Source organism: Sinohyriopsis cumingii, chromosome 13 (assembly GCF_028554795.1).
Source record: "Sinohyriopsis cumingii isolate HCF-2022 chromosome 13, ASM2855479v2, whole genome shotgun sequence".
Taxonomy (NCBI): domain Eukaryota; kingdom Metazoa; phylum Mollusca; class Bivalvia; order Unionida; family Unionidae; genus Sinohyriopsis; species Sinohyriopsis cumingii.
This window is the reverse complement of record NC_142973.1, coordinates 78,659,468-78,684,518: the sequence shown is the minus strand read 5'-3', so window position 1 is coordinate 78,684,518 and position 25,051 is coordinate 78,659,468. Positions and strand designations below refer to the sequence as shown.

General features: G+C 35.2%; 1 protein-coding gene across 2 annotated transcripts in view; it reads left to right on the top strand.

Moving 5' to 3' along the window:
• The window catches only part of LOC149785868 (puratrophin-1-like), a 332,239-nt gene that overhangs the window by 105,814 nt on the left and 201,374 nt on the right, over positions 1-25,051 (top strand). For both annotated transcript variants that reach the window (XM_089979848.1, XM_089979847.1), the window contains exon 2: positions 1,152-1,340. In XM_089979848.1, the coding sequence (XP_089835974.1) occupies positions 1,152-1,340 (189 nt within the window). The remainder of the gene's footprint in view (positions 1-1,151; positions 1,341-25,051) is intronic.

Genomic DNA, 25,051 nt, shown 5'->3' with positions numbered 1-25,051 from the left:
AAATGATGGAGTGGGATGTATACCCTTGATTTGAGGCTGGAAATATACGGGGGTGGAATGTAGACCCCAGAGTCATGTCTGGAAATGAGGTGGGATGTAGACTCCTGAGTTGAGTCTGGAAACGGTGAGGTGGGATATTGACCCTTGATTTGGGCTGGAAATGTTGAGGTCGGATGTAGATTCCAGATTTGGAGCTTGAAATAATGGAGTGGGATGTAAACTCTTGAGTTGGGTCTGGAAATGGTGGGGTTGGATGTAGACTGACTTGAGTTGTGGCTGGTAATGGTGGGATGGGATGTAAACCTGAGTCAGTTGGGAGTGAAATGGTGGGGTGGAATGCAGACTCCTGATTGGGCTGGAAATGGTGAGGTGGGATGTAGACTCCTGAGTTTAAGCTGGAAATGTTGTGGGATTTATAGCCTTGAGTGGACCGGAAATGGTGGGTGATATTAATAAAATTCTGAGTTGGGGCTGGAATTGGTGGGATGCAGTAGGAGTTGTATTGTGCAGGTGGGGGTGAAAATCTAATACAAAGTATGGGGAATTATTTTGATCTCAGCTCAAGACCACAATTAAATATATCAACAAGAGAAAGTAATAAGGACACAGAAGTGGAATAACAGTTCAAGGAATAAGATGACGTGGCCATGATTCCTGGAAAAACCTTGGGAAAAAAGTTTCCTGATTAAGATTTTACAGATCTGGCTTTTAACAGTCCTCACAGGTAAAAAACCAAAGTTTTTCTGTCTATGGCTTTTAATAGTCCTCACAGGTAAAAAACCAAAGTTTTTCTGTCTATGGCTTTTCATAGTCCTCACAGGTAAAAAAAAAAACCCAATGTTTTTCTGTCTATGGCTTTTCATAGTCCTCACAGGTAAAAAACCAAAGTTTTTCTGTCTATGGCTTTTCATAGTCCTCACAGGTAAAAAAACGTTTTTCTGTCTATGGCTTTTAATGGTCCTCACAGGTAAAAAGAACAACATTTTTTAGCCTATTGATCTGGCTTTTAATGGTACTCAGAGATCAAAAACAATGTTTTTCTGTCTATTCATGTCTATTCATATCCATGCAAATGATGTATAGATACAGATATGATTTTTAGCTTTTCTATTTTTGGATCTGAAGGCTATTAACAGGTGATTTTTTTTCAGACCGCTTTAGAGGACAGAGATGAACATCAACGTTTTGAGGAGTGTTTACAGCATCTCTATGGGAACAACACATCAACTGTCATCATACAAGTTAAACAAAAGCTAAGTGAAAGTTACCATGGCAACATAAACAGATTCCTAACTGAATTTTTCTACCCTGCTGTGAATCTACTGGTCAAACTGCAGAAGGTAGGTGAAAATAAAAAATAAAAAAACAAGACAACAGCAGCTTTTAATTATCTTTTGATGAAATAATCTAAAATAAAATGTAATGACTTTAGAGGTGTATGTCCTTTATTTTCTTGTTGTTGGTGTAAGAGAGAACCTTAAAAAAGCAGTAGGAGTATTTTGAATAGAGGTTACTTTTATGGGAAGAAAATATTTAGAACCATTCATTACTGTAATCATATATAAAAGAAATGTGCAGTGTTGCAAAGATGGTTAAGTCAGGTATGTGGAGGTTTGGGAGTCTGGGCAAAGAAAAAAGTTGAGCAATTGTTTAGTCCAATAAATAAGCCCTCCCCCCCTTCAACCGATCTGTGCAACTGATCAGATAAATGTGTCTTTAAGACTTTGATGGACATATTTGACACTTACCTGTATTTCTAGCAGCTCTTGAGTTATGGTTGGGTAATGTGGAATAACACAGTCCTACCTCCTGTGGCCATTTCTAAGCTCATGGCTACATGCTGCTGTTCCTTCAGATACAGCAACCAGTCTAATAAGATCTCCACTTGTTTGCTTATTTCATTGTCTCCATGGACAAAAACCAGGGATGCTCAAGTCAAGTCACATGACCAAAGCAATGGAAACTTTCACAATAGCAAATGAGTGAAAGTCACATTGGATTGGATGCTGTATCTAATAGAACAGTAGTAAATAGCCACAAAAACTTAAAAAATTACCACAGGAGGTAGGATCGTGTTAAAAAGTGTGGATGTACAAGTTGTTAGACATAGGATTTGATCTGGAAATAATCTGTATATAATTGCTGAAAGGACCATTTAGATCATCATAACTCAAGTGCCATGAGAAAAGGCATTAAGTGTCTAAAATGTGTGCCAATTCGATATGAATGCATTGTCTGCATCAACTGCATCATTTAATGAACAGGTGATATCAGACCCTGAAACCATCAATCTATATCAGCATAGGTTTGTGGAAGCTGACTTATCAGACAAGAGCATTTTAACATGAGTCCACGCTGTCTTCATTTCCACCAGTCAAACTTGAGCTAGACAAGGCAACTTCATTTTGCATGAAACTTGAGCTAGACATGACTGAACTACATCTTTGACCAATCACACTTGAGCTAGACAAGACTGAGCTTCATTTTCCACCAGTCAGACTTTAGTCAGACATGACTGTATTGCATCAGTGTAATAAGTGTTATCTTATCCTGAGCTTTAAATATTTTTTGAGATTATATGCTCTTAATTGATTACCTTTAAGGTGTTAGTCATTGCCATTATGTCATAGTGCTAGTAATTGCAGTTTTAATTAGCAGAACTTAAACAACTTAAGGATATATTATATTCAGAAACCCCATGACAAGAGATCTAATATATGCAGAATCCCCATGACAAGAGATCTAATATACCCAGAATCCCCATGACAAGAGATCTAATATACCCAGAATCCCCATGACAACAGATCTAATATATTCAGAATCCCCATGACAAGAGATCTAATTTATGCAGACTCCCCATGACAACAGATCTAATATACCCAGAATCCCCATGACAACAGATCTAATATATTCAGAATCCCCATGAAAAGAGATCTAATATATGCAGAATCCCCATGACAAGAGTTCTAATATACCCAGAATCCCCATGACAAGATATCTAATGTATTCAGAATCCCCATGACAACAGATCTAATATATACAGAATCCCATGACAACAGATCTAAAATACCCATAATCCCCATGACAAGAGCTCTAATATACTAAAAATCTCCATCACAAGGAATCAGTTATACTCAGAATCCATGTGGTAATATATATATTATACTCAGAATCCCCATGACAAGAAATCTATTATACTGAGAATCCCCATGACAAGAAATCTGTCATACTTAGAATCTCCATGACAAGAAATCTATTGTATTAAATTTTGGAGTATGTGCATTTGGTTATAGTGCCCACTTTTAAGGAATTCTTTGTGATTACTTGTCTGATTATTGGAGTTCGGTGCAATGGAAATATTCCTTAGCCCAAAATAAGTAGCCAGTTACTAGGAGTAAATGCCACAGAGTGAAGTGTTAGTGAGTTTCCATGATGCCATGGTTCACTAGTAGTGAATTCAGGTCAAATCTGAATAATAACAATTAACTAGTCTGTGTTTTTCAAAGAATTCAATACACTTACAAAGAAAGATATAGTTGGTAGATTTAGCATTGTCAAATATCAACGTCATACACGTACACATGTGCAAACACTAACATAAATCACAACCACACTAATCTTCAATAAAAATATACATCAAATTTGTGCCTTTAAAATCTATTGGATGGTAAATAAACATTTAATTTGATGCAGTCTTTGCTGCTTTCATTAGTTCAATAATGGATTTGAAGGTAATGCAAGTGTCACTAATCCTCATTTTACCACTTGCTAGAGACTGGATGGTACTGTTGTCCAAACTTTCCTGCTGGACTCGATTAGCAAATCCTTGTCAGAACGGAGTCGTTCATACCAACCATAACCTTAGCATTGTCAGAACTGTTTTGATGCAGTTTGATCATGAAATAAGTTTGTCTCTATAGAAAAATAAATATATATCACATTTAGGACTGACCATTTCATTGGGGGAAGGGGGACATAATATTTTCAGGTTTAATGGGGCCCTTACAGGTAATACAGCAGTAATAAAAAGCACCTCTGTCCAGTAATAGTGGTAACATAACACAAATCAACTATGCAAACACAAGCATGTGCTTATTATTGTCTTTCAATCAATCAATTTCATGGTTAAAATCATCCTGAAAAGCATGGGTCAATCTATTTCATGGCTAAAATCATCCTGAAAAGCATGGGTCAATCTATTTCATGACTAAAATCATCCTGAAAAGCATGGGTCAATCTATTTCATGACTAAAATCATCCTGAAAAACATGGGTCAATTAATAGTTAGTATTTTAATAAGATTATGATAATGAATAATGATAAAAGGAATGGTCAGTTCTGCATGCTACATACAGTTTGTGCTTAATCTGTTTTTACCGACATCATATACTTAATGTTGATAATGTGTGCATGATGTCAAAGAATTAAATGATCCCCAGTTGCTGCTGCGCTTAACAAAGTAAAATTCCATCAACTTGGAGTTTTTAAATTAGTTTTTTGCTGGTCTCTGCTGATAGAGCATTGCTTCCAGAAACACTTTCTTCAAAAATGAGTCACATTTAAACACTATTCCGACAACTGAAATAGTCATGTTTCGCATTTTATATATGGAGTAAAAATGTGACTTCAAAGAAAGGTTGCCACTGATCACAAACTTTATTAAAGTTGGCTTCAACATTCTCATTCAGTGCAGTAGGGTGTAATAATATCTGTTCTTCAGCACATCTCTTTCGATATACTTGACTTAGATAATTTCTACTTTGTGTACTTTAACCATGCAAATTAGCTAACTTGACTCACCCATAGCAGTCTCAATTTGACATGTCACATAACCAGTTAAGTAATCTCTGATAGGTGGGTCTTTATCTCTGACGCCTTAACTTCTAATTGTCTTATATCAGCTGTATGCCTGAGGATAGGTTTACCTGAACTTTGAGCAGGATTGATTTCTGTTTATGAATATACTCCAGATTACTTATATATATCATGGTGGTCAAGAAATATAAGAGTTGGAGGGGTGGTGAAAAAACTTTGGGGCTGAGATTCCTGAAAATGGATGTTTTATGAAACATGACCATGTTGCTGGTTTGGGTGTCCAAAATCATGTTTTTTGTGTGACATGTTTTGTGGCAGGTATGTAGGTCATCTTGTGTGACTATTTGGGTAGGTCATCAGTGCAGATCCCCAAGCTTCTTGTACATAATTTTATATTTTGAAACAGTATGAGTTTAGCATATTCAGGACCAACCCATCCACACCCCACCCCACCCTATCTATTCAATGGAACCTGATCTACTGGATTTTAAATATGTTTCTTCCTGATTTGACTGAATATATAAAATTTTATTTAAAAAAATATTTCATAACATCACTGTAATTAAAAATGTAACCTTTAGGATCCCTGTTCCCATGGACCTTAGAACATTTAGCTGTTAGGATCCTCCCCTCCCAGTGATCTTAGAACACTTAACCTTTAGGAACACCCTTTCTCATTTACCTTAGAACATTTAACCATTAGGATCCTCCCCCTCTCAGTGATCTTAGAACACTTGACCTTTAGGAACACCCTTTCTCATTTACCTTAGAACATTTAACCATGAGGACCCTCCCCCTCCCAGTGATCTTAGAACACTTAACCTTTAGGAACACCCTTTCTCATTTACCTTAGAATATTTAACCATTAGGACCCTCCCCCTTTCTAACTTAGAACATCTAACCTTTAGGACCTTCTCTCTTCTGAAGCACCTTATAGATTCTCCCCCGTCTAAGGGACCTTGTAGATCCTCCCCCTTATTAAGGACCTTACACATTCTCCCCTTTTTCAGGGACCTTAGAAAAGGGAACCAAAACTGAATATACTCTTACACATTTTAGCCTTCTATTTTCACTAAACAGTGTAAATAGCATGCCATGTACACCTTGCAGTATAAATAGCATGCCAGGTACACCTTACAGTATAAATAGCATGCCAGGTACATCTTACTGTGTAAATAGCATGCCAGGTACACATGGCAGTATAAATAACATGCCAGGTACACATTACAGTATAAGTAGCATGCCAGGTACACTATGCAGCATCAATAGCATGCCAGGTACATCTTACTGTGTAAATCGCATGCCAGGTACATAATGCAGTATAAATAGAATGCCAGGTACACCTTACAGTACAAATAGCATGACAGGTACACCTTACAGAGTAAATAGCATGACAGGTACACAATGCAGTATAAATAGAATGCCAGGTACACTATTCAGTATCAATAGCATGCCAATTATACCTTACAGTATAAATAGCATGCTAGGTACACCATGCAGTATAAATAGTATGCCAGGTATACCTTACAGTATAAATAGCATGCCAGGTACACATTGCAGAATAAATAGCATGCCAGGTACACCTAGCAATTTAAATATCATGTCATGTACATCATGCAGTGTAAATAGTATGCCAGGTACACCTTACAGTATAAATAGCATGTCAGGTATACCTTACAGTATAAAAGCATGCCAAGTACACTTTGCAGAATAAATAGCATGCCAGGTATACCATGCAGTATAAATAGCATGTCAGGTACATAATGCAGTGTAAATAGCATGCCAGGCACATATTGCAGAATAAATAGCATGCCAGGTACATCATGCAGTATAAATAGCATGCCAGTTACACCTTGCAGAATAAATAGCATGCCAGGTACACCTTGCAGTATAAATAGCATGCCAGGTACACCTACAGTTTAAATAGCATGCCAGGTACACCTTGCAGTATAAATAGCATGCCAGGTACACATTGCAGTGTGAATAGCATGCCAAGTACAACATACAGTATAAATAGCATGCCAGGTAAAAAGCATGCCAGGTACACCTCAAAGAATAAATACCATGCCAGGTACACCATGCAGTATGAATAGTATTCCAGGTACATCATGCAGTGTAAATAGCATGCCAGGTACAAATTGCAATGTAAATAGCATGCCAGGTACACCTTACAGTGTAAATAGCATGCCAGCAGCAGTTGTGAACATTGTTATACTGAAATATGTTCTCATGTAAACTTAAATAGTTAAATTAAAAGAATTGGTCATACTACATAGCTGTACATCCAACTGGACTGTGATAGTTACTCATGTCGACAGTTTTAATATATATATATATATATATATATATATATGTATATATATATATATATATATATATATATATATATATATATATATATATATATATATATATATATATATATAAAGAGAGAGAGAGAAAGTGCAATGGTCCCTCACTATAACACCCATTAGTATATTGCTGTCCCTCTTAAAATGGCAAATAGAAAGGAAGTCACAGGAAAAACATCATATTAAAAGTCACATTTGCTACCATGGAAAAAACATCATATTAAAAGTCACATTTCGTACTATGGAAAAAATATTAAGAAATTAAAACTGCTCAGCACTTAAAATAAACTAAGTTACATTATTTCAGCTACAGTCGTATCCAATGTAATAACAGTGCATTGTAACGTCTATAGGCATATCCAATGTAATAACAATGCATTGTAACATCTATAGGCATAGTCAATTTAATAACAATGTACTTTATAGGCATGTCCAGTGTAATAGCCATGTATTTTAAAAACTACAGACATGTCCAATATAATAGTGATGTATTTTAACAACTAAAGATATGTCCAATGTAATAGTGATGTATTTTAACGACTATAGAGATGTCCAATGTAATAACAATATATTTTAACATCTACATGCATCTCCAATGCAACAGAAATGCATTGTTACATCTACAAGCATGTCCAATGTAACAGCAGTGCATTATAACATCTACTGCATGTCCAATGTAATAGCAATGTATTTTAACATCTCCAAGCATGTCTAATATAATAACAATGTGTTATAACCTCTACAGGCATGTCCAATGTAATATTAATGCATTATAACATCTACATGCATGTCTAATGTAATTGCATTTTAACATCTACAGGCATGTATAATGTAATAGTAATGAATTATAACATCTACAGGCATGTATAATGTAATAATAATGCATTATAACATCTACAGGCATGTCTAATGTAATTGCATTTTAACATCTACAGGCATGTATAATGTAATAGTAATAAATTATAACATCTACAGGAATGTCTAATGTAATAGCAATGTGTTATAACATCTACAGGCATGTCCAATGTAATGGCAATTCAGTATGACACCTACAGGCATGTCTAATAAAATAACAATGCATTATAACATCTACAGGCATGTCTAATGTAATAGCAATACATTATAACATATACAGGCATGTCTAATGTAATAGCAATACATTATAACATATACAGGCATGTCCAATGTAATGGCAGTTCAGTATGACACCTACAGGCATGTCTAATAAAATAGCGATACATTATAACATCTACAGGCATGTCTATAAAAATAACAATACATGATAACATCTACAGGCATGTCTGATGTAATAACAATGTATTATAACATCTGCAGGCATGTCCAACGTAATAGCAATACATTATAACATATACAGGCATGTCCAATGTAATAGCAATACATTATAACATATACAGGCATGTCTAATGTAATAGCAATACATTATAACATCTACAGGCATGTCCAGTGTAATGGCAATTCATTATAACCCACATCAAATGTCATTGTTACAACCATTGCTGTCATAATTATTTCTTCTGTAGCACTCAGTGATAATTACAGGGTACACATCATTCATTTCCATGTGTTCTTCTGTTGCTCATCATATTAGCACATACAGGATCATTAATTAATGAGTTCAAACTAATTAAGCAACTGCATATAGTTGCTCAATAAACATGTTTTATTATAAGTCATATAAATATAAGCAGGTTGATTAATAATAAAGCATGGTTTTACATTTTTTTATCATTTCCACAATAACGTTTATAATAATGCTGCTAAATTATGAGAACAAATTAATTTTAATTTTTTTAAATTTTTTTTCCTGTGACTTTTTTCTTCTTTCCAGTGACTTTCTTTCCTAAATTTAAAACATTGTTATGGTTAATATTATTGTATTATTTATTTGACTCAGTTGTAGCTTTTGAGTAATGAGAAACAAGTCCATTATGGTTATATATCACTATATGTACTAATTGTGTGGTTTTATATCATTATATGCACTCATTGTTTGGTTTTATGTCATTATATGCACTCATTGTGTGGTTTTATATAATTGTATGCACTCATTGTTTGGTTTTATGTCATTACATGCACTCATTGTGTGGTTTTATGTCATTATATGCACTCATTGTTTGGTTTTATGGCATTATATGCACTCATTGTGTGGTTTTATATAATTGTATGCACTCATTGTTTGGTTTTATGTCATTACATGCACTCATTGTGTGGTTTTATGTCATTATATGCACTCATTGTTTGGTTTTATGGCATTATATGCACTCATTGTGTGGTTTTATATAATTGTATGCACTCATTGTTTGGTTTTATGTCATTATATGCACTCATTGTGTGGTTTTATATAATTGTATGCACTCATTGTTTGGTTTTATGTCATTATATGCACTCATTGTGTGGTTTTATATAATTGTATGCACTCACTGTTTGGTTTTATGTCATTATATGCACTCATTGTGTGGTTTTATGTCATTATATGCACTCATTGTTTGGTTTTATGTCATTATATGCACTCATTGTTTGGTTTTATGTCATTATATGCACTCATTGTTTGGTTTTATGGCATTATATGCACTCATTGTGTGGTTTTATATAATTGTATGCACTCATTGTTTGGTTTTATGTCATATGCACTCATTGTGTGGTTTTATGTCATTATATGCACTCATTGTGTGGTTTTATGTCATTATATGCACTCATTGTGTGGTTTTATATAATTGTATGCATTAATTGCTTGGTTTTATGTCATTATATGCACTCATTGTTTGGTTTTATGGCATTATGTGCACTGATTGTGTGGTTTTGTCATTATGTGCACTAATTATGTGGTTTTATGACATTACATGCACTAATTGGGTGGTTTTATATCATTATATGCACTAATTATGTGGTTTTATGACATTACATGCACTAATTGTGTGGTTTTGTCATTATGTGCACTAATTATGTGGTTTTATGACATTACATGCACTAATTGGGTGGTTTTATATCATTATATGCACTAATTATGTGGTTTTACATCATTATATGCACTAATTGGGTGGTTTTATATCATTATGTGCACTAATTATGTGGTTTTATGACATTACATGCACTAATTGTGTGGTTTTGTCATTACATGCACTAATTATGTGGTTTTACATCATTATATGCACTAATTGGGTGGTTTTACATCATTATATGCACGAATTGGGTGGATTTACATCATTATATGCACTAATTGGGTGGTTTTACATCATTATATGCACTAATTGTGTGGTTTTGTCATTATATGCACTAATTGTGTGGTTTTATGTGCTAATGTGACAGAACCTTGTTGGAGCATACCTCAACATAGGTCCAGGCTGCATAAGCAGCTGATTGGAAATGTGTTATAAGTCAGGGCCATTGTCTAACCATACTGTCACAGTTTATTACTCACATGACATATCAATATGTATTTCATGGTAAAACCTGAAGTACCAAATTCTTCATGTTTTGATGGTATAGAGGATAATCCAGACTTTGTGTAGGGTCAGACATGTGATCAGTATTTTACCTTGTGCTAGTTCAATGCTTGGGATTTATCAGGGAGTTGTGACATAAACATGGGAGGGCAGATTGTAATGTGGTACATGAAATTCAGTCAGGTCAGGAGTGACTCATTGTGTTACCTGACTTGGATGTTTTCATTACATACATAAATACTGTGGAAAACCTGAGGTGTATAGGTAAGTTATAGATACATATCTATGTACATTATCATAGCCAAATCTCAACCAGGTAGATATTGAACCAAGTCAATATTAAATCCAGGAATTTCTTGGTAAATTGAATAGATAAGTGTCCAAAATAGATTTCTTTGATTTGTTTGGATTTGATTGATGTTATCTGTGTGTATTTGCTGGCTATCTTGTGCTAGGATCAGACTGTGTCTACAGAAAGGTTATGATGCTCGGAGATTGAAAATCAGTTTATGTTAGCTATTGCGTTTATGAAATCATATTAAAATGCAGTGTTCTTCATGATGGAATAACTTAAAAAAGAAACAGTTAGAATTTTGAATCAAAGATCTTAAAGGTAAGTACTGAAAAAGCAGTTTCTTTAATATGATTCCAACTCTTTGTCTTGCCAATGAAACATAGGCAACACAGGGATGACTTTATGATGGTGTTGTTGTACAAGGCAACATCATTAAATGTTTGCATTTACATTTATTTCTCTGATACTTTTGCATGTAATATTAGGAAACTTGCTGAGCATGTTCATCATGGAGAGTACTACTCATCATAAGAAAATGTAGGTCACAGTGACCAATTGTCATGCTCCACTGATTATGTTTTACATTTTTGGATTTATCTCCTTTGCTCTGACACTGTTGCATGAAATATCATGACATTGATGGGTGTATTTATGATGGAGGGTACTACTTACCGTGGGCCAAATTAGGTCACAGTGATTAGTACCCTCCATCATAAAACTGTTCACGCTCCAGTTATTATATTAGGTTTGTCCATTTAGCTCGCTTTCTCTGGCACTGAAGTATGTAGAATCATGAAACTTGAGTGGTATATTCGTCATAATGGGCATTTGTGTATTCACCATGAGTATTGTGTTTAAAATAAAATATGAAAGTAAAAAAATGTAAAAGCAAAAATATTAGGTGTTTGTTTGTGTTCCTCTTGCATTATACTACAAACCATGATCAAAAGTAGACCACATTGACCTAATCAGCTTTGTTCTAGTGATTTTGTGAGGTTTTAGGATTACGCTACACCATGTCAGGTAAGACATACCATTATGTGAAATTCTTGTCCCCACCCAAGAGGAATATGTTCCAGATTGCTGTTGTTTTTGTTATATGTAATGGATCTGTAATGTATTGATATTTGGCTGTATTTGTAAAAAAAACTGGCAAATACTTAAGACTTTGGCAGAAACAAATTTTACCCAACTCCAAAAAAAAGAAGAGAATGAACTGAAAGTCAGTGTAACATGCTTCATCAATTTTCTACTGCATTGTCCTTGTGAACTGCGACATTGTGTAACATGCTTTATCATTTGTCTGCTGCAGTGTACTTGTGAACTGTAAGTCAGTGTAACATGCTTCATCAATTTTCTACTGCATAACATGCTTTATCATTTGTCTGCTGCAGTGTACTTGTGAACTGTAAGTCAGTGTAACATGCGTCATCATTTTTTTTCTACTCTAGTGTGCTTGTGAGCAGTAAGACAGTGAAACATCCTTTGTCAATTTTTACTGCAGTGTATTTGTGAACTGTGACATTGTATAACATGCTTTATCATTTGTCTGCTGCAGTGTACTTGTGAACTGTCAGTCAGTCTAACATGCTTCATTATTTTTCTACTTCATTGTACTTCTGAAGTTGTTTCATCAATTTTCTACTGCAGTGTATTTATGAACTTAAGTCCATGTAACATGCTTCATCAGTGCTTGTAGATAATGTTACTTAATTCCTCTGGAATTTGATCACATCAGAATTTAACTGACCCAGACTTAGTTATATACATGATGAATCCATCCAGTGGAAATTTGCATTAAATTAGTTGTATAACTATTACTTTTACCCATTGCTGTACTGGTAAAGGTGATGCATTCCTGGGAGACTACTGTCAATATCCAATTACTGGCTTTTCCTCTTGTTAAACCTGGTATGCAGTACGTAATTCATCGCAATATCAACAACACTTCTTGAAGATACTTTACCTGGGTCTTGGTGACAACACTACTGGAGACAAAAATCCTTTTTAGAAAAATACAGGTAGCAAATCCTTGACAGGAAATAATTTTCTTTCTTATACAAACTTACATATCCAGTCAGGGCTATTGGATACTTGAAGCTAAAATACAAATTGGTTTTATTTTTTTATAAAAATAATTTCAAAGGGAAAGAAGATTTATTTCAGTGCCAGAGTGATTAACCCTCATTGGTTTAAGTTCTTCATCCTCCATTTTTGTCTTCCTTGAAAAGTTTGAAACTTAGTCATCTTTTTCAACCCATCTGTAAAAATCCAACCTGAAATATATTGTTAATATATCACCTGTCATCACTGCAGAAGTAGTCATCATGCCCTATCATGCTTTGGTAACATTTTTAGCCAGTCATCTTAGAAGAGCTTTCATTCAAAGATAACCTACATAGCTGTCTAGAGTGGGTTCAGACTTTAATCTAAATGTTTGTGTCAGGTGATAAATAGATACCCTGGTGCTAATCCAAGAATGTTGAGATTCTTCATAACTTCAATTGATAACAAGCTGATGTCTGTGGCAACATGGTTGCTTGTCATTTATTTGTTTATCCAGTGAATTTACACTTTAATAACTGATGTTGATAGTTTGTAAATAAATATTCAACAATCTGAATATTGGCTAACCCAAGCTTTCCAAGGCTTTTTAGACTATGCCATATTATATTTTTGGACTGGTCTGTTTGGGGGAAAAACATCATACACTGTATATGCTCACTAATCAGATAGATCAAGCTGCAAACAAGAAAGATCCTGATCTGCTACAGCATAATGCACCTTCAGATGAGGGTCTATGATGCTTGTTTTACTGCACACAACCAGATCTGTCAGTGCACTCAGTGCAGTTTGCAGTGAGTATACGCAGTACACAAAGTCATGTATTTTTGCTGCATAAAATATTTGTACCCGAGTTTCAATTTAGAATGATGTTTCCTACTTTATCTGGTTGAAGGTACAATGACATCGTTATGAAGCCTTGTAGTGGTTGAAGGTACAATGACATCATTTTGAACTCTTGTAGTGGTTGAAGGTACAATGACATCGTTGTGAAGCCTTGTAGTGGTTGAAGGTACAATGACATCGTTGTGAAGCCTTGTAGTGGTTGAAGGGACAATGACATCATTTTGAACTCTTGTAGTGGTTGAAGGTACAGTGACATTGTTGTGAAGCCTTGTAGTGGTTGAAGGTACAATGACATCGTTGAAGGTACAATGACATCATTTTGAACTCTTGTAGTGGTTGAAGGTACAGTGACATTGTTGTGAAGCCTTGTAGTGGTTGAAGGTACAATGACATCGTTGTGAAGCCTTGTAGTGGTTGAAGGTACAATGACATCATTTTGAACTCTTGTAGTGGTTGAAGGTACAATGACATCGTTGTGAAGCCTTGTAGTGGTTGAAGGTACAATGACATCGTTGTGAAGCCTTGTAGTGGTTGAAGGTACAATGACATCATTTTGAACTCTTGTAGTGGTTGAAGGTACAATGACATCAGTGTGAAGAATTGTAGTGGTTGAAGGTACAATGACATCGTTGTGAAGCCTGGTTGAAGGTACAATGACATCATTTTGAACTCTTGTAGTGGTTGAAGGTACAATGACATCGTTGTGAAGCCTTGTAGTGGTTGAAGATACAATGACATTGTTGTGAAGCCTTGTAGTGGTTGAAGGTACAATGACATTGTTGTGAAGCCTTGTAGTGGTTGAAGGTACAATGACATTGTTTTGAACTTTTAGAGTGGTTGAAGGTACATTGACATTGTTGTGAACTCTTGGAGTGGTTCAAGGTACAATGACATCATTGTGAAGCCTTGTAGTGGTTGAAGGTACAATGACATCATTGTGAACACTTGGAGTGGTTCAAGGTACAATGACATCGTTGTGAAGCCTTGTAGTGGTTGAAGGTACAATGACATTGTTTTGAACTCTTGGAGTAGTTTACGGTACAATGACATCACTGCAAACTTTTGGAGAGATTGGAGGTTAAATGACACCATTGTAAATTCTTGGAGAGAATGGAAGTAAAATTATATGTTTGTGAACTTTTGAAGAGATTGTAGGTTAAATGACATCATTGTAAACTTTTGGAGAAAATGGAAGTAAAATGACGTTGTTGTGATCTCTTGGAGAGAATGGAGCTAAAATGATAATGTGAACTCTTGGAGAGATTGGAGGTCAAATTATGTCATTGTGAACTTTGTATCCTGTTGAATAATACAAAAGAAGAATTTGTATAAAAGTTTAATGGCAAGAATAGAAAATGATGAAGCTGCTGAAAAGTTGGCAGTTACTGAAATGACAGATCTGGGTGACCATATATTATATTTTATATATATATATATATATATATGTATGTATATATATATATATATATATATATATATATATATATATATATATATATATATATATATATATATATATATATATATATATATATATATATATATATATATATATATATATATATATATATTGGTGTGTATATAAAAATTAGATGCATCGCGTGTCAGGGTTGAGTGTTGAAAAAAAATCTGAAGATCTTAGATTTATTAGATTGATTTAATCATTGCTGCTCAATAATCATTTTGAAACTTGTCCAGTTTCCTGGAATTAAAAGCTAATTTTGGCATTTAAAAAGGGTCAGTTGTTTATAAAGGTCCTTAGACATTTTAAGTATTTAAGGGAGCTGTGGATGCTCAGTTGGTATTGCAGTAGGCTTGTAATTCAAGTGTTGCAGATTTAATATCCATGCAGACCGGCCCTTCGTGAAACCCTGGGATAGGTTACTTAGCTCCCACTTCCTTTTCTTGTTTGTGTGTGTGTGATTAGGATTTTGAATGTAGTTTTAACAAATTTTCAGTCATATTGCTATGATGTCTGCAATGTGGCAGCTTATAGTGATGTATAGCACTGGGGCATCATGCCGCAGACATGTAGCATGATGTCCCACCCAGTCATATTATCCTGACACCAGGCCGACCATTCCTAACACTAACCTCTTAATGCTGAGTGCCAACCGAGGCAGCTGTTAGTACCATTTTGTAAGTCTTTGGTATGACTCGGCCAGGGCTCGAACCCACAACCTCCCGCTTCTGAGGCAGACGCTCTAATCACTAGGCCACTGGAGTGGTCCTTTTCTTGATGTTGTGAATAATATGTTAAAAGAGTCATTGAAACCAACAAAAACAGTTCCAGTGCACATGCTATGAATGTGCACATGGCAAAGTATGACAAGTCTCTCTGATGTCACATGCTATGAATGTGCACATGGCACAGTGTGACAAGTCTCTCTGATGTCACATGTTATGAATGTGCACATGGCACAGTGTGACAAGTCTCTCTCATGTCATACAGTGTCAATAAATATTCATTTGAAATCAGAAATCAGATGTATTAGTAAGTATTCATTTGAAATGCACTTGTGACTGGTAGGCTAAACTTAAATCATATTAATTTAAGTGTTTCTCAACTGAAAGTTGTTCAATAATTATCAATTACCACTGGCCACCCACCACCACAACTACTGGATTTAAAAACAATGATTACTTTTCTTTATATCTATAAATATCTGTCATGTCAGTTAAATTCTAAATTTTTCTTAACCTTCACTACAGCTGTGATGCACGTTTTGATAGTAAATAACTGTAACTTTCAAATATTAGTAAAGAGAGAACTTTTAGGGCTTCTGAATCATAATAATCTGTCAGTGGTTTGTTATTGGTTTTGAGAATCATTACCACAGTTACTGTTTAGCTGCAAAATATTAACATTTCATGTGTTGACTAAACAGATCAGAATTGCACAGTCAATTAATATTGATATTTCAATTGTCAACTAAACAGATCAGAATTGCACAGTCAATTAATATTGATATTTCATTTGTCAACTTTACATATCAGAATTGCACAGTCAATTAATATTGATATTTCAATTGTCAACTAAACATATCAGAATTTGCACAGTCAATTAATATTGATATTTCAACTGTCAACTAAAAAGATAAGAATTACACAGTCAGTTAATATTGATATTTCAATTGTCAACTAAACAGATCAGAATTGTACAGTCAATTAATATTGATATTTCAGTTGTCAACTAAACAGATCAGAATTGCACAGGCAATTAATATTGATATTTCAATTGTCAACTAAATGGATCAGAATTGCAGACGATATTTCAATTGTCAACTAAACAGATCAGTAGTCCCTTAATAGTTGAAATCATTATTCCTACAACTCCATATCATGTGTAGCTCGGAGCTTATCTTGATGTTAATGTCACCTTGTTCAAATAATATTGTCACTTTTATAGCCAGGGTATTGTGGGAATGTGATACAATCTTGTAATTATAAGCAATTCCAAACAATGTTAGCTCCTACTTGTGCATGTTTGGCCATTTGGTGTGACATTCTTGTATTATTATCTGATACAACTGCCAGTTGACTGGCTGTTTAAAGAGGAGGCATACAACTGCCCGTAGACTAGTTGTTTAACGAGAAGGCATACAACTGCCTATTGACTGGATGTTTAAAGAGAAGGCATATAACTGCCCATAAATAGATGTTTAAAGAGAAGGCATACAATTGCCTATTGACTGGATGTTTAAAGAGAAGGCATACAATTGCCTATTGACTGGATGTTTAAATAGAAGGCATACAATTGCCTATTGACTGGTTGTTTAAAGAGAAGGCATACAACTGCCCATAGATATATGTTTAAAGAGAAGGCATACAATTGCCTATTGACTAGATGTTTAGAGAGAAGGCATACAATTGCCCATAGACTGGATTTTAAAGAGAAGGCATACAACTTCCAATTGACTGGATGTTTAAAGAGAAGGCATACAATTGTCCATAGACTGGATTTTAAAGAGAAGGCATACAATTGCCCATAGACTAGATTTTAAAGAGAAGGCATAGAATTGCCATAGACTAGATGTTTAGAGAGAAGGCATATAACTGCCAATTGACTGGATGTTTAAAGAGAAGGCATACAATTGTCCATAGAATGGATTTTAAAGAGAAGGCATACAATTGCCCAATGACTAGATTTTAAAGAGAAGGCATACAATTGCCCATGACTAGATTTTAAAGAGAAGGCATACAATTGCCCATAGACTAGATGTTTAGAGAGAAGGCATACAACTGCCAATTGACTGGATGTTTAAAGAGAAGGCATACAACTGCCAATTGACTGGATGTTTAAAGAGAAGGCATACAACTGCCCATAGACTGGATATTTAAAGAGAAGGCATACAATTGCCAATTGACTGGATGTTTAAAGAGAAGGCATGCAACTGCCTATTGACTGGATGTTTAAAGAGAAGGCATACAATTGCCAATTGACTGGATGTTTAAAGAGAAGGCATACAACTGCCCATAGACTAGATTTTAAAGAGAAGGCATACAATTGCCCGTAGACTAGATTTTAAAGAGAAGGCATACAATTGCCCATAGACTGGATTTTAAAGAGAAGGCATACAACTGCCCATAGACTGGATATTTAAAGAGAAGGCATACAACTGCTTGCATTCAGAAATTAAGCCAAGTCATTCATATTTTTGCACTCATTATTTTGGTACCTAATGAAAACTGAGGATAATTTATCCATGCTAAGTTTGCCTTGACAGAGTTAACTGCATGACATGTTATTACATCTGTATTTATTTCTTTTAAATGACAACCCAGAAAGAGTTGGCTGGCCAATTTTATTTCTTAACACTTCTATACTGCTGTAATGTTGGGTTTATGACTTGCAAGTGGGCATCAGACTTTAAAAAGTCCTGTGAACTTGCAGGTTGACAGAGATAAAATATTCCTCTGGACTTGCATGTGGGTATCAGACTTCATATAGTCATAAAAAATTCCTTTGTGCTTGCAAGTAAACATCATACTATAAATAGTCCTGTGGATTGCAAGTGGTCATCAGACTTCAAATAGTCCTGTGGACTTGCAAGTGGGCATCAGACTTCAGATAGTCCTTTGGACTTGCAAGTGGGCATCAGACTTCAGACAGTCCTATGGACTTGCAAATGGGCATCAGACTTCAAATAGTCCGGTGGACTTGCAAGTGGACATCAGACTTCAAATAGTCCTGTGGACTTGCAAGTGGACATCAGAATTCAAATAGTCTTGTAGACCAGATTAGAGATTTTGTACATATGCTAAGAAGTGTCTGTGTTTGCCATGAATAACAAAGTACGGTAATGTCATATTGATGGATAGGTCACCTTATCAGTACTGTATGAATTGGTAATTGAATTGAAATTTATTGTCATGCCTTGGATACTCCGGTACAAATCTAGTCCAACTATAAATAATATACTGATCTAATGTTGCATAATGCATACAAATCTGGCCCAATAACACAGACCCAGATCTACTGTCATATAATGCATACAAATCTGGTCCAATGACACAGACCCAGATCTGCTATTGAATGCATACAAATCTGGTCCAGCGACACAGACCCAGATCTGCTGTCGAATAATGCATACAAATCTGGTCCAATGACACTGACTCAGATCTGCTGTCAAATAATGCATACAAATCTGGTCCAACTACAAACAACACACCGATCTACTGTTACATAATGCACTCACAGGTTCTGTGTTGTTACTGATTATTCCTAAAGGGTTGAATAGACCCAAATCAGCCAGTGGGTTATGTGATGGCTAATCTGGATCTTTGCAGTTTACAGTTCAATCCAACTTATGTGTGAGTATATATGGTACATGATTGGTATCTTTTTGGGACCCTGGGCAGCAACATCACTATTTGAAAAGACAAAAATGTAATCCCTCAATCCAACCCCTTGTGTCTTGATCTGTAGATTTTTATTGTAAATGTACATCTTGGTGTTCTTTACTTGAAGTACACATCATAAGTTTAATCAGTAATAGATGTACTTGAATTTGTACAAAGTCAGTACTCCTAGAATAAGCCATTGTGATTTTGTTTACATATGTATATGGATTGATTGGCAGTAAATTCTTATATGGAAATATAATTTCTTACTATGATTGAATCTTATTAATTAGCAAAAAACTCAAAGATTGCTTTATAATTGCTTAACTCTAAGAAAGTAAGAATGCTTTTTCAATGCCTTTTTCACTAGAAACTCTTCAAAAAGTTTAGTTCAGCTAATTGTACTTTTTGAATATACACATGTGTTTGTGAAACCCTGTCTTAAGCTGGTTTGTAGATTTATTGCTCATATGGGTCTTGACCAGTTTTATTTTGTTATATATAACTGATAGTAAAGTTCATGAGAAGTTTAGAGATAATGCCATTAAACTGGTACACATAAAGCCATTATTCCACTACAGAAAACGCTAAGTAGATATGCAATGAAGAGTTCATATCCCTCAGGTAGATATGCAATGAAGGGTTCATATCCCTCAAGTAGATATGTAATGAAGGGTTGATATCCCTCAAGTAGATATGCAATGAAGGGTTTATATCCCTCAAGTAGATATGTAATGAAGGGTTGATATCCCTCAAGTAGATATGTAATGAAGGGTTGATATCCCTCAAGTAGATATGCAGTGAAGGGTTCATATCCCTCAAGTAGATATGCAATGAAGGGTTCATATCCCTCAAGTAGATATGTAATGAAGGGTTGATATCCCTCAAGCAGATATGCAATGAAGGGTTCATATCCCTCAAGTAGATATGCAATGAAGGGTTCATATCCCTCAATTTGCTGTCTTCAAATTTTAAATATCATCCAGGATTAGCACCCAGTCATGGTCACAAAGGATTTCAAATTTCTTCCAGTTGGATAATTGACGAAATGTAACATTTTTAGCCCATGAAGCCATTAGGCCTAATGTGTTTATAGCATGGTCCTTCAGTCATCATACATTGTGAGGTCTAATGTGTTTATGGTATGGTTTATGGTATGGTCCTTCAGTCATGCATTCTAAGGCCTAATGTGTTTATGGTATTGTCCGTCAGCCATCATTCATTGTGATTGTCTGGTAAATGCCAAGAACTGCTTTTTCAACTTCCCAATATCCACTAGACCAGTATCAGCCAAACTTGTTACAAAGCATCCTGGCTTAAAGGCCTTTAAAGCTTGTAAAAATGATGCCAATCCACCACATGATCATTGTTACAGTTGGAGTAAAGGCTTTCAGATTTGTATGAATGATGCCAATCCACCACATGGTCATTGTTACAGTTGGAGTAAAGGCCTTTCAAATTTGTATGAATGATGCCAATCCACCACATGGTCATTGTTACAGTTGGAGTAAAGGCCTTTCAAATTTGTATGAATGATGCCAATCCACCACATGGTCATTGTTACAGTTGGAGTAAAGGCCTTTCAAATTTATATGAATGATGCCAATCCAGCACATGGTCATTGTTACAGTTGGAGTAAAGGCCTTTCAAATTTGTATGAATGATTCCAATCCACCACATGACCATTGTTACAGTTGGAGTAAAGGCCTTTCAAATTTGTATGAATGATGCCAATCCACCACATGGTCATTGTTACTGTTGGAGTAAAGGCCTTTCAAATTTGTATGAATGATGCCAATCCACCACATGGTCATTGTTACAGCTGGAGTAAAGGCTTTTCAAATTTGTATGAATGATGCCAATCCACCACATGGTCATTGTTACTGTTGGAGTAAAGGCCTTTCAAATTTGTATGAATGATGCCAATCCACCACATGATCATTGTTACAGTTGGAGTAAAGGCCTTTCAAATTTGAATGAATGATGCCAATCCACCACATGGTCATTGTTACAGTTGGAGTAAAGGCCTTTCAAATTTGTATGAATGATGCCAATCCACCACATGGTCATTGTTACAGTTGGAGTAAAGGCCTTTCAAATTTGAATGAATGATGCCAATCCACCACATGGTCATTGTTACAGTTGGAGTAAAGGCCTTTCAAATTTGAATGAATGATGCCAATCCACCACATGGTCGTTGTTACAGTTGGAGTAAAGGCCTTTCAAATTTGAATGAATGATGCCAATCCACCACATGGTCATTGTTACACTTGGAGTAAAGGCCTTTAAAGCTTGTAAAAATGATGCCAGTCAACCACATGATCATTGTTACAGTTGGAGTAAAGGCCTTTCAAATTTGTATGAATGATGCCAATCCACCACATGGTCATTGTTACAGTTGGAGTAAAGGCCTTTCAAATTTGAATGAATGATGACAGTCAAACAGGTGGTCATTTTTACTGTTTGAGTAAATGCCTTTCAAGTTTGTATGAAACATGCCAATCCAATATAGGCCATTGTTATGGTGGGAGGTGGAAGAGAATATTAGTCAATGTTTCATCATTTATACATTCACTTATATCACTGTTGACTACCAGTAACATAACTAAATCAAATGAACCAACACTTTGATTTTATCAGTATCAGACTCAAATATAACATGATTTTAGCATGATGTTATAAAATGGTATTGAAAGGTATTTACTTGTGTAAACCAAAGTGTAGACTGTTTATAATATATGTCTAATGCATATTATTGTATATTAAATATCTGAGAAACATTTCAAGTGCTATGTAGGCAATTACCAGCACCTAAAACACTATTTAGTCAATTGCTTTCACCTAAAACACTATGTAGTCAATTGCCTTCACCTAAAACACTACGTAGGCAATTACCTACACCTAAAACACTATGTAGGCAATTACCTACACCTAAAACACTATGTAGTCAATTGCCTTCACCTAAAACACTATGTAGGCAATTACCTACATCTAAAACACTATGTAGGCAATTACCTACACTTAAAGTACTATGTAGGCAATTGCCTACACCTAAACACTATGTAGGCAATTACCTACACTTAAAGTACTATGTAGTCAATTATCAGCACATAAAGCACTATGTAGGTAATTACCAGATCTTAAAGCACTATGTAGTCAATTACCTACACTTTAAGCATTATGTAGGCAATTGCCAGCACTTAAATCACTATGTAGGTAATTACCAGAACTTAAAGCACTGTGTAGTCAATTACTGGCACTTAAAGCACTATGTAGGTAATTACCAGAACTAAAAGCACTGTGTAGTCAATTACTGGCACTTAAAGCACTATGTAGGTAATTACCAGAACTTAAAGCACTGTGTAGTCAATTACTGGCACTTAAAGCACTATGTAGATAATTACCAGAACTTAAAGCACTATGTAGTCAATTACTAGCACTTAAAGCACTATGTAGGTGATTACCAGCAATTAATGCACCATGTAGTCAATTGCCAGCACTTAAAGCACTTTGTAGGTAAATACCAGTTGTTGTTGTAGGGTTTAACGCCATTTTTCAGCACACGATAGGCTATACATGGAGGCCAATATTAATGGTGGAGGAAGAACCCGGGAAAACCCTGGAAAGTACCACTGACCCATGATAAGCTACTGGCAAGCTTTCTCATATACCCACATTAGCCAAATCCAAGACTCGAACCCACGCAGACAGTGGTGAGATGTTAGTGATTCATAATGGAGAGCACTTTATACCACTCAGCCACTCGGGGTCCCCGGTAAATACCAGCACTTAAAGCAATATGTAGTCAATTACCTACACTGAAAGCACTATATATGTAATTACCACCACATAAAGTACTATGTAGCCAATTACTGGCACCTAAAGCCCTATGTAGTCAATTACCAGCACTTAAAGCACTATGTAGTCAATTACCTACACCTAAAGCACAATGGAGGTAATTTTCACCACTTAAAGCACTGTGTAGTCAATAATCAACACTTAAAGCACTATGTATGTAATTACCAGCACTTAAAGCACTATGTAGTCAATTACCTACACTTAAAGCACAATGGAGGTAATTTACACCACTTAAAGCACTTTGTAGTCAATAATCAACACTTAAAGCACTATGTATGTAATTACCAGCACTTAAATCACTATGTAGTCAATTACCGTCACTTTATGCAGTATGAAGTCAATTACCAGCACTTAAGGCACATTTATATGCAATTACCAGTGCATAAGCAATATGTAGGCAATTACTAGCACATCAGGGACTATGTAGTCAATTTCCTGCAATTAAAGCACTATCTAGACAATTACAAACACTTAAGGAAATATGTAGGCAATTACCAGCACTTGGGGCAATATATAGGCAATTACCAGCAATTTAAGCAATTTGTAGGCAATTACTAGCACTTAAGGCAATAAGCACTATATAGTCAATTACCTGCAATTAAAGCAATTTGTAGGCAATTACTAGCACTTAAGGCAATATGTAGGCAATTACCAGCATGTGAGGCACTATGTAGGCAATTACCAGCAATTAAAGCACCATGTAGTCAATTACCAGCACTTAAAGCATATTTATAGGCAATTACCAGTGCATAAGGCAATATGTAGGCAATTACCAGCAATTAAAGCACTATGTAGTCAATTACCTGCAATTATATCACTTTGGGTTTGACTTAAAAGTATACCCTTCATTGTCCGCACAAAACCATTTGAAGAACTTGTGGATTGCAAGTTCTAGCTTGGTAGAGCTTTATCTTTTTTCTGCAAAATTTGTAGAATTATCATTCTGGTTTGACTTGAACATTTTCTGTTCAGCTTCTGGCTAATAACTTTGAAGGACATTAAGGATTGAACTCAGATTTAATGTGAGGCTTTTGCAATAAGAAAAATCTTGGTCAAAATTGATTTTTACCATCATGCATAAACGTTTAAGGAGCTACATCCCCTGTTTGACTTAAAACTTTTCACTTTGGTCTCCACCTGGTATCTTTTTAAGGATTTCATGGATTTAAATAAATTTGAATGTGAAGCTTTCATCTACACTAGTTTTGACTGTCACTGTTATGATCCCAGTTTGACTTAAAACTTTGCTGTTCGATTTCTACTCTTTAACATTTGAAGTTATTCATGGATGGGAATACAATTTGGTATGCTTTTTATTATGAGGAGCTTGGTCAAGTTTGGTCTTTACCTTTTTGTCCACAAAATATACAGAATTATGGCCCCCTTTTTAATTTGGAATTTTGATCTTAATTGTTTCTTCAGTACCGTCTTGAAGGACTTTAAGGGTCTCAGGCTTTATGTGAATAAGGCCTTAGTTTTCATTGTAACCATTTTGTTCCAAAACTGTATGGCTC